This window comes from Populus trichocarpa, chromosome 7 (genome assembly GCF_000002775.5).
Source record: "Populus trichocarpa isolate Nisqually-1 chromosome 7, P.trichocarpa_v4.1, whole genome shotgun sequence".
Taxonomy (NCBI): domain Eukaryota; kingdom Viridiplantae; phylum Streptophyta; class Magnoliopsida; order Malpighiales; family Salicaceae; genus Populus; species Populus trichocarpa.
In genome coordinates, this window is record NC_037291.2 from 583,980 (window position 1) to 600,058 (window position 16,079).

Sequence of the window (16,079 nt, forward strand, 5' to 3'; positions counted from 1 at the left end):
TTTATGTAGGGCCTTAAAATGAGTAACAACAAGCGTTACTAACTTTTTTCTTTCGATTTAGTAAAAAAAATTCTTTCTTTCATTTTTATTTTTAAAAAATTCTTTATTAGTGATTTCCGTATTTTATCTATCTAGACCTCTTTTTTACCTTCTCTTATTAGATAACGGACACATCAGTGCTTAATAAGCTTACATTACAATAGGTGCCCTATAAAAAGTAAAACAAAAAACAAAAAAAACAAAAAACTACTAACTCAAATAAATAAAATATTTAAAAATGAAGTACTCAAATATGGCCCTAATACATGTTTCATACGTTGGGATCCAATTTTTTTTCATAGATCACTAAATAATACACACGTCATCTAACTTAATAGCTGGTACCGGATTACAAAAACAAAAGATTATTAACTCAAATACCGGATTACACATTTAAATGCAAAATTAATCGGGAACCAAATATAAAATTTTATTTTTCATAAAAAAAGAAAGCCAGGTAGATCATAAATCCGGTTAAATTGGTCCAAATGAAACAAACAAAACACACTGACTAAAAATGTTATCTTGTGAACTATCTCCATCTCTTTATTCGAGCATAAAAAAAACATAACAAGACATGAATGAATTGTTTAATGTAATAAAAAAACAAGTATGCTAACTTGGGAGATGAGAAAGAAAATGAGACTATGCATGTTATGCATGTTAGTGAGTGTCCATATCAAATAAATAAACAAAAAAAAAGGATTACTTTTGTAATATTAAAATGAAAAGGTTGCAAGGCTTTTGTCTCGTCTCCGGTGACCACAAGGCATCAATCAAGGCTTCATTTGATATTTACTTTTACATATGCATATATAAATGTAATCCTCACGGCGTTGACAGAATGTGGTCTTGAATATGTTTTTTTTTTTTTTAATTTGGTTTTAGTGGTAGTAGTAACATTTTCATGTAAAGAATATTTAAGTACACATCAAATTATCTTTTTATTATATAATAATAGAGTGTATTAATAAAAAAGAATTCATTTAGAAAATGACTCTTGAAAAGTTAAAAAATCATTTACATGAAAATAAAATGAATGTGTTAGAAAAAGATAAAAGAAAACAAAGAGAAATATAAAATAAAAGAACAATCAAATTAGTAATTTGTACCTGTTCATATCCGAATATCATATGCATTATAGATAAAATTATTACCAGTATAGATAAAATTAATAGATAAAATTGAGTTCATTATATTTTAGTCAAACCTATAATCTATTGAATATCAAAGAGAAGCTGGAATCCTAATCCAGATATATCATATTAAAAACTCTATATTATGTCGAAGAAAAGGAGATTTCATGCTCGAATAGAAAAGGCATCTTTCACTAAAAAAAACAATTAATAAATCAAAAAATCTAAAGTCCGAGGGATTCAACAGGATCGCTTGCTCTACTGCACAATATAGACTTATTGATTGCTCTATTGAAAATAACCCTAGTTTGAAAGTAAAATTCACCTGTGCAAAGTTGATTTTATACTGTTGGCCATACATAAATATTTATATTTTAAGTGAAGCTACTTTAAATTATATATTAAATTTGAAATGATTAGATCCTTCAAAAACAATCATATCAATAAAAAAAAACAATTGCATAATTTAACCTATTAATTGTCATCCTTGTCGAGGCTACAAATCTTTGGATCCGATATACATCTCTCATCAATTTCATAAATAAACGTTACAAGATTGAGCTCCTTTACGTGATCTATCATGCTATATAATTAAATAAACAAATAGATTGATATGATAGTTTTGTTTTTATTCTTTGGTGATAATTTACTATTCCTGGAATCCAAAGTCTATCTCTTCTATTGTATTTAATACATAAGTCTTTATAACGTTCAAGTAATTAAATATGGTTTATTTGTTTGTATAACATTTTTCCATTATTCTTTTTTTTTTAACTGACAATAAAAATAAACTCGGAGCTTACAAATCAATCAAAATTAGATTTTTTTTTCTAAATTATTAAGGACGCAATCCCATATCGAAAATTATAAATCTAATTAACAACCCTCAAAATATTTGTAAAATAAGATTTTGTAAAGACAAATAAGATGTTAATTACCTTTATATTTTTTTTTTAGTTTAACGTGGGTGTTCGGGCCAGCTTGCGCGCACCTCGACTAATCCCATGAGCCCTGAAGTTAACGACCATGTAAGCCTCCAGTGGCCATCATATGAGTAACCACATGGCTCGAACCTAAGATCACAGAGGGAGCAAACCTCTTGATCTCAAACTCTTACCGCTAGGCCACCACCTAAATAGTTATTACCTTTGTATTATTAATTAGCCATGTATTAATCTAAAATATGGAATATATATATCAATGTAAAAGACGTACAGATTAATCTAAACCATCTAAAAGCAATGGAAAACAATGATAAACACATACGAGAAACCTGGTGTACTATCATAAGATATGTAAAACTTGAGATCTCATGTTCTAATTAATCACCATAGATTTTTCTGCCTTTTTCATACAGGCTGATATAACTAACTGTGGTCATGACCACGTATCTTTCTTTTACCAGTTCAACTTTTTTTTTTCTAAGGCCTCGTTTATTTGCTGGAAAATAGTTTTTTTTTAGAAAGTGAATTCCGGGAAAGTATTTTCCGATGTTTGATAGTGTAATGAAAAATAAGTTGGAAAACACTTTCCAGTTTTTGGTTATGTCATGGAAAATGAGCTGGAAAATAACTTATTAATGTTTTATTTTTCTCAAGTTTATTAAAATAATGAGGAACAAATTTTACAAATTAAAAATTTGAATGAGAATGAAATTGAAAAAAAATATAATTTCATAAATTATCTCAAATAAAATAAATAATAATCAAAATAATAGAGATCAAATCTAAAAATTTAAAAAAAAATGAAAGGTGAATAAATTAAAATAATAATAATTAACATTTCATAAATTATTTCAAATAAAATAAGTAACAATCAAAAAAATAAGGACCAAATTTGATAGATAAAAAATTTCAATAAAAAAATGATAAGAAAAAAGCAAATAGCAATTATAAAAATAAGGATCAAAATTAATATAAAAATTAAATCTTAAGAGATGGGATTGAAAAATAAATATTCAAAACAAATTATATATAGCAATCAAAAGTTTGAGGATCAAATTTGATATAATCAGCAAATAATGACATTTCTAAATTTTTCACAACTTCCGGAAAGTGTTTTTCGCCCAAATTTTTCAGGAAAACACTTTCCTGAAAACCAAGCCAAATTTTCTTTTGACTGGAAAGTGTTTTCCGTTGACCAACTTTTCTAATGGCAAACAAACACAGGAAAGTTTGGAAAGTGGTTTCCCGGAAACCACTTTCCGGAAAATAAACACAGCCAAAAGGGAAAACATTTTCCTGGAAACCAAACCAAATTTTTCTTTGACTGGAAAGTGTTTTCCGTTGACCGGAAAGTATTTCCCGTTGACCAACTTTTCTAAAGGCAAACAAACACAGGAAAGTTTGGAAAGTGATTTCCCGGAAAGTGAATTCCGGGAAACAAACATGGCCTAAATAATGATTTTTTATTTCTTTTCTTCTTTTTTCCACTTGCAAGTTACGACAATATGTGATTTAAGCTTCATCACCATTGATATCGTGATCTTGTGATTAAGTTGTGTATAAACTATCATGTCAAAAAAAAAATTAAATACCCTTTTCAAGTTAGGCTGTCAGCAGCATAGTTTTGAAATCTGGCCCGACTCGGTGAGTCGAACCGGGACCCGGCCGACCCAGTGCTGGAACCGGGCCGAGTTGAAGAAAAAATAGGGGAAGGAAAAACCTGGTGTGGCCCGGCATGACCCGGTCAAAAATCCGGTTGCAACCCGTTGACTTTTGTTTTTTTTTAACTAAAACGACGTCGTTTTGATTTAAAAAAATAATTGACCCGGACGACATGGTGACCCGGTCAAAACCTGAAACCCGGGCCTTGGATCGGGCCGGCTACTGGGCCGAGTCTGAAAACTATGGTTATGAGAATTATAATTATTAGAGAATAATATAAATTATATTTTAGAATTTTATATAATATTTTAAGTTTTTAAATTGAGATAATTTTTTGATATAATATCAGAGATTTATTGACAAATAATCACGAGTTTGAATCACACTTTTAATTAAGATTAATTAATAATAAAAGTAGCAAATGTTAATAATAAAAGTAGCAAATGTGAATCTGTGATGTGAAAGTTTCAAGTCCAGCAATTCAAGTTTTAAAGTTGAGATGTTTTTTTTTTTACAGTAACATTTTACGATGTGATCATCGTATTCATGCTTGAAACCCAAGTAAATATTTCCTGTATAGATAATTCATTTGGTCATCAAGCCAACATTATCTAGCCTAGTTGAAAATAAGAAAGATAATGAACACAGAGTTCATTGGTTTCACACTCTGAAGCGTGTTGAAGGAATTAAATAAATATATATTATACTTTTGCTGCATGCTATTCAGCTAAATAGCTAGAAATCTAAGAATAGTTAAACAAAGACAACATGGTAGCTTTTCTTTTTTTTCTTTGTCATCTAGGCTGTTTATAATATAATCGACTATATATTATAAAGAAATAAAATAGAAAGTTAAAGAAAGACAATATAGGTATGACCTATTAAGGACAAAAACGAACCAACTCAATTTTTTGAGAATTCGTGTGATCACACATAGAGTTATGCATCTTGACTTTAATTACATCAAATTTAATTTGGTGCACCAAAGATATAATGTACACCAGCACTATAAAGTAAGTATAATATTCTTTGGTTGACAAGAATTAGAAATGCTAGCTAGCTAGCTAGCAATTGCATTTGTCAATATATATATGCAAAGCTGGCTTAGAAGTCCATGATATCTCTCAAATCAATCCCGAGATATTAAAAGACTAACTAAAACAAGTTATTTATGGGCCCATCATCTGCGTCGATATGTATGTATGCTGAGTTGTTTCCATCTTATCGTTGTTGAGGAGTAGCGGTCTTATTGAAAAGATGGCATCAAACTACTGGCTGTGAATTTGGTTAATTATAAATATGTAAAATGAAATTGGTTCAATTAGGGATATATATATTAAGAATCACATCATTAATTATTATTATTATTATTATTATTATATAAGGATAGATTCAACCATATATCAACCTAAAAAACCAAATACAATTATATGTTATGAATTTGTACAAATTAAGAACAAGGAGAGAGAGCACAGTTTCTAATTTTCTATTAATATTATCATGGCCACGTTAATTTGATAATGAAGTATAAATCTTAAAAAATCAATCTATGATCTTTTTCTACCCGTTTATATTAATTTATTTCGCTTTCCTTTTTCTTCTTTTTTTGTAAGGAAAGAGATGGGAGAACCTACCGTGAAGCACTTTACAGTTTGAGCTTGTTTTCTTCGCCAATTTAGCAATGAGCTGGCTCCTCATTTCGCCTTTCAGAGACTGGAAAATACATGTTTCTTTGACCCTAGGACCAAGCCAGACCATACAAGAAAATTAACTTTGCTCCTCAAGGGGTGTGTGTGTGTGTGTGTGTGTTAATTTCTCCTGTCATCCACGGAGTCGTTTTTCTGGAAATGTTTACACTTGTTTCTCTGTGTGAACGGTTGAAGAATTAATACATGAACTCTGATCTCCCTCTCACGGCTGCGCTTGTTGACAAATATGAATGACCGAGTTAATGTTTCAACATCCTCAACAAACAGCTACACAACAAATCCAAATGGAAGGTATAATGGCTATATTATTAGAATATTAGAAAGTTGATCCCCTACACAACAAACATTCACCCATGACTAACAATTTTGCACTCAATTAAGCAGTAATTCTATTATGTCACAACAGAAATTGACAGGGAAATTCAAAGCCTCGCAGCCATCAAGATATATTGATCAAACTTGGCATGCTGCACATCCAATGGTTGAGGAGAGAGCATGCGCACCATCCAAAACCAGACATGAAAATCCACAGAAATACATGCCCTTGTGCCGCGCAAGACCCAGGAAACTTCTCTCTAGCTAATTCAAAACGTTGGAACAAGCTAGTATGATGTATTGTGTAAGCAGTGACATCAATGGCAAGAGATCAGGGCATAGGTAGATTACTAGCAGATATTGAGCAGTGCCCCTAATTAACTTCAATTGTCTAACCGATATGGGACTCGCATTTATTTTTTCGAGGAATCTGTGCGATGTCAACTAAGCTTTTCACGCATTCAGCGGTAGATTGGAGTGCAGTCATAATTATTTTTTATTATTTAAAAATAAATTAAAATAATATTTTTTTTATTTTTTAAAAATTATTATATTAAAATGATTTGATTTGAAAAAAATTAAAAATTTATTTTAGAAAAACACTTTTAAAATATAAAAATAAATTAATAGATAATCAAGATGAATAGACAGTGGTTTTTTTTTTTCTTTTTTTTGAGTTGGTGACTGTAAGATAGGACAGTGAAAATTGTTGAACCGGAGACTCGTGAATATTATTAGATACCACTTTCATCGCTGAACCATGTCATGAAACTTGTAAGCTGCTAGCTAGTGCTTGATCTTGAATTTTTCCCGAGGCCACAAAGGGACCAGGTCAATTTTGTCAATCATACATAGTGCTTACCTTTTTTCTATGTTTTTGACTTATGAGCATGGAAAAAGAGAATTTACGTCATGCATGTATTTTCCCTTGGTGTTTGCTTTTCAACCCTACAATTTTAATAATGAATATAAGTATCCCACCACTGTTAATGTTTATAATTTATTTTTCTGCATCAACCCTAATTAAGGTGGTAGGTCAGGTGGTGGATACTCTTGTAGTTCTAAACCCTACATTGCAAAAATCACATTTTTTTTTTATTAAATTTCATCGGTAAACAAGTTTTTTTTTCTTTTGTTAACTTCTCTCGAATTAGAATGTTAGAATTTGAAATTTAAGAACCCGAAGAGGGAGTGTGTTTGGAGTCGAAATTTTTTGGTGATTATATATTGAAGGGTGGATTTTGGTAATCGGACATGTGTGAAAAACCCATTGGTTACATCCGATTATATTGTTTTATCTATTAAAAAATAATGTCAATAAATTCTCATTTCAGTCCTATAATTTTTTAAAAAAAAATAGTCCCTGTATTTTCTTATTTAAAATTTGATTCTTATTTGCAAGATTTGTTAGGTCCTTATGTGTTCTTCAAAAATACATTTTGTCTCCTTAAAATAATTTTTTAATTATTTGAACCATAAAAATTATAATAATATATGAAATTTGTCAAACTGTCATTTTAGTCCCTTTAATTTAAAAACAAATATGAATTCTTAATCACGTAATGATTTAAGAAAAAATGAAATTATCTGTACCACAAGCACTATCGATACAATAATATAAAGAAAACTATTTGAATCATGGACAATAATTGCAAGGAGGTTTTTTATAAGGACTAGATTAAAAATGTGAGGACCAAAAGGATCCCAAAAAGGGACCAAATTGCAATAAAATAAAATTACACTCTAGATAAATTTCTTAAGAAAAAAACTTTACAACTAAAATGAAATTAAGTCTCTGAAAAACGGCATTAATTATGTATGACAAATGAGTTTTCGACATGTTTCTAACGCATTAAAACTCACCCTCCAAAAGTAAACCAAGAATGTTGACTCCAAGCAAACTATCTTGTATCACAGCTAGCACATGCCTATAAGCTATCGAAAATTCAAATTATAAGGTCTCAATTGGATGAGTTTGCACTGAGGAGTAAATATGACATATTTCTATACATCACAAGGATTCAATTTATATATTTTTAAACTATAATTAATTTCTTTCATTAATTAGTTTTCTAAGTTTTAATCTTGGAATCAATATCTGTAGGAATTTATTTTCGTTAATATACCAGGTAGAGAATTATGCATCATGAATTAAAAAATAAATTATTAAGTCCTAGCTAGCTAGGATGCTCAAGAATATATATGATTTATTGAGATAGGACGTACAGTGCCAATATTATGTTATTATATATTATAAATCGATCTGAAGACACATACAGAATCAGTAACATAACATTCAGTAAAGTCCCATATAGAAAGTGCTTGGCGATTTGGCAGTTGTAGTTGGAACTACATGGAGTGATCATAGCATGTGCCTTCACAAACCTCTTGTTGCGTTGCAGACATGAAGATAAAAGAAAAGGAATGCAGCCACTTTTTGATGCCCTACTTTAGCTAGAGCCGAGCAAATCATTGCCAAAACGTCAAAGCAATCTTTCCCGCTTTCATTAGTACTGCATGCCATTCCATGAACAACTTGAGCAAACTTTGTGACAGGTTCAATTACTTAATTCCACCTATTGTACTTTTTACATTACATTTAAGAGATAGATAATACAGCACTAGTCTTCCACAGCTCCATTGATCTTTATCTATCGCTCCGAGTCACTAATATAAACCTGGATTTAACCCAATTACCAATGAATGTTGTCTAGTGGTACCCACACTCATGAAAATGTGCGTGGAAATTAAAACTATTTTAATCGAAAAACTTAAACTCAATTTCTCAGTGAGGGTTGTGGTCTAATAATAGGTTAGTATTACTATTTAACATAATCTAGAACAAGGATAGTAAGGTTTGAGTTAATGATATATTTAAATTATTTACAGAATTAATTTATAATGCTTTTCTAATAAGTGGTATATGATTTTTGAGTTCAGGTTCCACATACAATTTAATAGTTAATTAAGCCTAAAGAAACGAAAAGAATGGTGTCAAATTAAGTTCCTCTTAATTCATTCTGCTATGAAGCAATTCAATCAAAACAGTAGAAATCAAGAGGATTGAATGGAAAGAAATTAGCTGCTTATCATTAATGAACCGGAATGATCGATGAAGTGGTGAAAATGAAAGTGAAAGTCACAAAAAAAAAAAATTACAGAAACAAATTTCTTGACTAAATTAAATTCTTAAGGTTTCCTGAAATCCAGACTCCAAATTCCTATAGATATATATATAAACTGAACAAACTGGTTTATACAGCTAGTATTGTCATTAATGTGGCCCAAAGAAGCTTGAATCTTCAAAAGATGAATCTTGTGGCATGCTTTGCAAGCAAGTTTCATAGTCAGAAACAAGCTGAGGATAACCAAGAGAGCTTATATGTCCCCAGCTGTTACTTTCTGCAGAGCTAGCCCCCGTGCTGCCACTGGCAGCCATGTCCATCCCATAGAAACTATCCAAACCTTCTACACGTTGTGGGTTGCTACAGACCAATCCACCTAGCTCGACCAACAAGTTTTCAAGTCCAGCTTGACACATATTTGGACCGTTGTAGTTGCTATTAGGAAATTGAGAACAACAGGTACTATCCATTGATCGCATGGGTGCCGAAGAAGAAAGCACATCTATGGAGTTTGTGTATGGTACTTGATCTTGTCTGCTTGAACCGTCAAGAGGGTAATTGTTGATTGTAGTGAATAGGGCTGACTCTTGATTATTGTCAGAAAATCTTCCACCAAGTTTGATCAGTAAGTTCCTAATGGATTCTTGATCCATCAAATGAGAATCTTGGTTTTGATTCATGACTAGAGCTGGTACCTCTGGCCAGTAAGGGCTTTGTTGATGAGGGATAGCCCCAGGAACCATGAAGCTCTCATTTATTTCTCTCTTTGTCATGATTTCTTGCTTGAGACTAGCTCGCCGGGCTGCTTGTTCCTTGCGCTGTTTTCCTAAGAGCTTCTTCTTAAGCCTTGTGTTCCAGTAGTTTTTTATATCATTATCGGTTCTTCCAGGTAACTGAGCAGCAATGATAGACCACCTATATCATTAATTATACGAACAAATTATTGTTAGGATCATGGATATAGATGCATATTGCACATGAAAAATGCACTAACTATATTACCTGCTTCCAATACTTATATAGAGACTGCAAATAATGTTATCTTCTTCCTCTGAAAACCCTCCATGTTTAATGTTTGGACGGAGGTAATTCAACCATCTAAGTCGACAACTCTTGCCACACCTTTTCAGGCCTACTTGTATATAGCAAATAAATTAGTTAGTTAATGATCACATACACTAAATTACAGGCAAATTAACAATTTATGTACATATATATATCAGTTACCTATCTTCTGTGGCAAGGCAATCCAATTGCCACCCGTTCCATGCTGCTCAATATAGGCCTTGAGTATGGCATCTTCCTCGGGAGACCATGGACCTTTCTTCACGTTGGCTTTGTCACAGCAAGGAGCTCTCCCCATGATTCTTGCTCTCTTGTTTTTGTGTTAAAGCTTTAGCTTCCCTTTCTTATATCTCCTTGGGAAGAATGGTAATGATATATAACGTTACTTATATGTGTGTGTGTGTATATATACATAGACACACACACACAAGTGTGTGGGAGAAAATGTTAACTATAAGTACTGTATGGTAGCTGGAGATCAAGGAGAAACATGGAGACTCGTCAAGATTTTCAAAAAGAAGACTTTATGAGAAAAAGAAGGAGACTTTATGAATTGAATAATGGGTAATTCAATTAAGAATAGGCACAACAGTAGAGCAAGGTTTTTCTTCTTTGTCCTTGTTATTAGTCCAGAATCTATTCAAGATACCCACTAGTTCACACCCATCTCTCTTCTTGACTTTCTTCTTTCTCATATATAATACCCAAATCTAATGTACCCATTGTGTCTCATGATATGATATGATTTGATCATATGATCATGACCCTGCAATTGTGTGGACCTGGCTAAATGCTAATTAGAGCAGATCAAACCTCAAAAACATTGGTTGAATAGTTCCTCTGGCTTTGGCAACGTAGGATCTAGCATCAGCCAATAGCAACTGATATTAATTGTGAGAAATTGACTCAGCCTAAACTGATTTATAAAACTAAATTGACACGCAACCGATCACCGCGAGGTAAAACCCAATAAAAATACCCATGTTAAAATCTGTTAATTTTTTTAAAAAATATCAAAACAACATTGTTTTGATATTGTTTTTTTTAAAAAAAAACAAGTTCTCCCGACCCAAGATTCATATGCAGGTATTATAACTATTATTGGAACAATGGGATTGTGCTAGCAGAGTTGATTTTTTTATTATTATTATTAATGTGAGTGTCCGGATCAGCTTATGTGTACCTCGATTAATCTCACGGGCCATGAAGTTAACGACCATGTAAGTCTCCAGTGGCTCTGAGATTTGTGAAACTCGAAGTGGTGACCTCTAATAAGCAAATTTAGAGTCTGATCAGTTGACTGCACCCCTCAAGATTAGAGAATCGATTCTTAATTTATGTTTGAAGTGACCAAATTACACCTAATTGTTGGTCCCCAGTTATTTTCTAGTGACATGAATAGTTAGAGGTAATTTTGTCATTCTACACATGTACCTCATGGAACAAGTTTATATTATGATATGTAATCTGATAATTCACTTCCTAGATGTGTCACAATTCCACATTGATTTGCTAGATTTTTAAGAAGTAACCTCTCTATATATATATATATATAAATGTAAGTGAAAAAAGTTACATAACAAGACTTGATGTAAAGATTTAAAATGTACTATAAGAATTTTACATAAAGATATAATAAGATATAAACTTATTTGAAAGAAAAAAATATATATTATATTTATTGATCCAACATAAATACTATAAAATTTATTGATTATTAATCTTTAAAAAATGAATTTATCCATATTTAATAGCAAAACAATTGGTATCTTCTAGCTTTTTTCTGAAATTCTTATTGAATGAGGAGAGGAAAAAATGTTAAATAAAAAGGTAAAAAAGTCAAATGCCATTCTAGAATATGATCAAAAACTACTGTATGTAGTGATGGTTGGTGACCGGAGGAACCACCTAAAAAGAAAATTCGCCATGGAATTCGAATCAATGCCTTGGATTTCTGCTGCTAAAGGAAATCTTAAATTCAAAAGCATTAAATTAACATGGAAATGTATTTTTCTGATTATTTAGAAGAGAAAAAAAGAATTAATATTGATCTAAAAAACCTTTATTATTTTTTAATAAAAAAAAAGATCAATTATAATGTAACAACAATAATTGATGGGTTTAATTACTTAATCAAACTATACAAAGGTGGACCAATGAGGCATGCCATTGGGGACCCAAAATGTAATCACAGACATGACATGAATGCAATGGTACTACTATTTTACTAATATCTATAACGAACAGGCAAGTCCACTGTCCCATCCATTAAGTCACGATTGAGACCTTGCCGTTTGTCTTTTACACTTTCTTTGCACATATTATACGATTTCTTGGATTCATGATAGAAAAATTATTTTTAAAATGAAATTGGGTGTTCATGAAACTATTTTTTATCTCATATAATCTTCAATATGCATCCTCTATGTTGGTTTTATTCATTCAAATGAATTTAATTAACTCGTGGGTCTTAAAATTTGAATCCGGAAAATCAATGAAAATAACAATCTCAGTACTTTGCATAGAATAATTTTTATAAATAATTTTTATGTCAGATCAACAAGTCCATATCCAAGAAGAAAAAAGTTTGGGGAAATTAAATGAATTTTTTATTGGGTCCGCAAGCTATTATTAGATTAGACGAGGTTAGTATTAGATCTAGAAATAGTTGTTCGGAATTATTCTTGAATTTATTTACTAATTTTGAATTTTATTTATTTAGTTTAAGAATTCTAATAATAGTTGAATTTTGTTAGCCATGTAACTTTTAATAAGGATCCTTTCTCTTATAAAATATCTAGATCTAAAACTAGTAAGAATATTGTTATATATATGGTTTATTTTTCTCATAAGAGATTATTCAATAACAATTATTAATATTCAATATTTAGCAAACCAAGGCTTTTTCTATCTTTTAAAACCGTGTGTTAGAGAATAATATAAATCATATCTTGGGACCTCACCCAATAACTTAAGATGTTGGGTTGAGATAGTTATTTGATATGGTATCAGAGTCTTGATGACCAAGTGGTCACGACTTCGAATCTCACCATCCCCATTTATTTGATAAAAATTAATCACAAGGTAATGTGGGCATGTACAAGTTTCAAGTTTAAAGGGTTTTCACATGAAGAGATGTTTTAGAAAATAATATAAATTATATCTTCAAACCTCACCTAACAACTTAAACTATTAGGTTGAGATGGTTCTTTGACACGATGATTGTTAGAACTTGAAAAACCTAGTTATTTCTCTTAGTGCCATCAAAAACTAATGTGAAAATGAGAAACCGAAAGATTTTTAATTATTTATTTTTTATATAAACATATTAAAATTATCAACGAATACTATAAAAAAAACACTAATTTTTTTTTTCATGCTAAATATATGTTTAAAATTCAAGTAATCGGAATTTCAATTGCAAGACGAAACGGCTTCAAGCTGGCTAGGGTACATGTCAATGACGGCATTATTTAAAAAAAGAGAAGGAAAGTTCCTTGATTTTGATCTTTCTTGATGGATTGAATTTTCACTGTATCTGCGTGAACAAGTTTGTCAACTCGCATGGAAATGGTCTTCTTGGTAGGCCACCTTCTCTCATTTTATTTAATTGTGTGCGAGAGATCTTTGCACCTTTTTTACTTTGAAAGAGTCTTATCTGACAGTATTTTCTCACCCAACAAACACATGAGCTCAAAACTCCATTCTTCTCAAGGCATTTTCTAGCTAGAGATGCCTCCTCGAGGTACTTTTCTATCGTCAATGAAAATTCCTATAGTTAATTAATATTTTATAGTGGAACCTTACTGCTGTTTACATTGACAGGTTTCTAGAACATTTCTTTTGTGATTAAATTTGCTTAATTGTCTTCTGCATGCGTCATCCTTTGTAATGGGGTGAATTTAGATTTTTGCTTTCTAAATCCCACCTAAAACTTTTGATTTGTTTCAATTAACCCTCATTACTGTTTCGATCCCTCGTTGAGATTTATTTCAGTCCATTTCCTAATTAAGAAGTATAAATCTTTATTTCACCCCTGAAAATAGTGCTCATTTTCAAGATTGCGGTGTTTGATATTATAATAATTTTTACGGTTATGATTTAAAAAAAATAACTAGAATTTCAAGAAAGTTTTCACTGGAATCCATACTAAATTATTTGTGCATTAATTAACCAACCACTTTAAAACTATATTTAAGACAAGATACATACCTACCACGAAAATAAACTTAACCTTAGTTGTCCCTCCTTGAATATTGGCAACTCTTCTCCAAATTGGGCATGCATGGTTCCTCTCAGGGCCGGGCATATCCTAGAAGAGACCAGGCAGGATCTTGATGATCTCCAAAAGATTTCCAAAGACATTAGTTGACATGTCTTGGTTTCCTTCTAGCCTCTAGGTTAGTTATTCGACTGTAGAAAGAGAGTTGGGACCTAGATTCAAGCTCTCAGGTCCATAAATAAATATTGCTAGTAAAACTTCCCTTCTTTTTTCACTCTTCCCTTGTCTTGGAGATACAATCATTCCAACTTTATTAATGGATTGAACAAATCTTCCTGTTTTAAAAGCGAAAACCATTTTGATGTGCTAGTTAAAAGTCAGTACTTTTACTTCTTTCAATTATACTTTGTCTCTTAGCTAATGACAAAGTAGTTATTGTTTAATCTGATTTTTTTACGCTGGGCAAACTGTAGATTAATGATTTTCTGCTCATTTATTTTAGAGATTAAATCTTAATATTACACAAAAACACATCATGTTGGTGCGATTTTTGTTATATATTATTATATAAAATTATATGCTTTATCTATCTGAAACCAAGAACTTCTCCAAGAATAACTTGCACATAAATTAATACCAATTCGACTTTACAAGGCCTGAAGCCACGACGAAAATCCCATGCATTTAAACCTACTGAATTTATGAATGTTTTGGTTAAGAAAAAAAGAAAAATAGTCAGTAAATGTCATGGATATATATTGTCTAGACTTCTTTGGAGAAGATTGTGTGAACAAATTTTGGTGAAAGCTTACTTGTCTCACAGCATGTCACTGAACATGACGGTGACCAAGCCTTAGGCGACCAGAGAGAAGAAGCTTTCCCGAAACTGAAATAATCAAGTCAACATAATTAAAGCACCTCCACTTAATTATATATATATATATATATAACCTGCCGTAAAAAGCAAGTCATGAACGCGTTTTAATGCTTTTTGATCCTCCATGCACTATGAGGTCTAAAGCTACTTGGAAGAAGAAAGAGATGGTTGGATGTGTATGGTAAATACAAAGAGAAGACGAGTTCCGCATAGACCTAGCTGGGGTATTTGACTGCAATTGAAAATATCGGGGTGCATCTTTTGGTTAGAAAAACAAAGAACAAAAGAAAATTATGTATTGATGATTTTTATGCGGTTATATATATGAAAAAAAATATATAAAAGGATAGTTAATTTGCAAAAAAATATGTAAAAAAGTTATAATATGAAAATAGATAATTTATTCTTATTGAATATTCAGTAGCAATTTTTAAAAAAATATTACATATATTAAGTTCATATATATACTTAAAAAAAAAAAAGTAGAAGATATGTCATTCGCATATATATATGAATACACTGCCATGCATTATAATTTATTTTATTTTTTTCATCTCTATTTATTGGAAAATCGAACTCAAATTTCAACATGTTTTAATGAAGAAAATCTTAGAAGGCCATAACATACTCTAATTAACTTAGAAACTCAAAATAATTTCAATCTACCAGCCCACCTTCATTAAACTCATTTTTACAAGATAAACTCAGTGACACTTGGATCTTCGTTTTATGGCTAGAAATATAGCCAGCCGAAAGCTCTCTCCTCTCCCTTTTCAACTAGTCTTCCTCTCTCAACTTGATGTTTTGTTCGATCACCAATTTAGAACTATCAAAACACGAGATAATATTTTTTATCTGGGGATGGATGGAAAACTAGAAACGGAAATGAATTGCAACTCTGCTGGAATGAAGGTGGAGTGCTACGCATTATAATATTGACAGCCTGAAAATCATGAAACATGAGCATCGCTCCTCTCAAAACTCC

At 31.2% G+C, this 16,079-nt stretch overlaps 1 protein-coding gene across 2 annotated transcripts; it reads right to left on the reverse strand.

The window, feature by feature from the left end:
• Window positions 1-8,873: 8,873 nt before the first annotated feature.
• On the reverse strand, window positions 8,874-10,494 carry LOC7465552 (transcription factor RAX3). 2 transcript variants are annotated; one of them, XM_024605287.2, is made up of 3 exons: window positions 10,158-10,494; window positions 9,933-10,065; window positions 8,874-9,845 (listed from the first exon to the last, which is right to left on the reverse strand). In XM_024605287.2, the coding sequence occupies exons 1-3, from the start codon at window positions 10,291-10,293 to the stop codon at window positions 9,080-9,082; spliced, it is 1,035 nt and encodes a 344-aa protein (XP_024461055.1). In that variant the 5' UTR covers window positions 10,294-10,494; the 3' UTR covers window positions 8,874-9,079. The 2 variants fall into 2 exon arrangements, with proteins under 2 accessions (XP_024461055.1, XP_002310327.1); XM_002310291.4 differs by having other exon boundaries at window positions 9,933-10,062; window positions 10,158-10,489.
• Window positions 10,495-16,079: the final 5,585 nt, after the last annotated feature.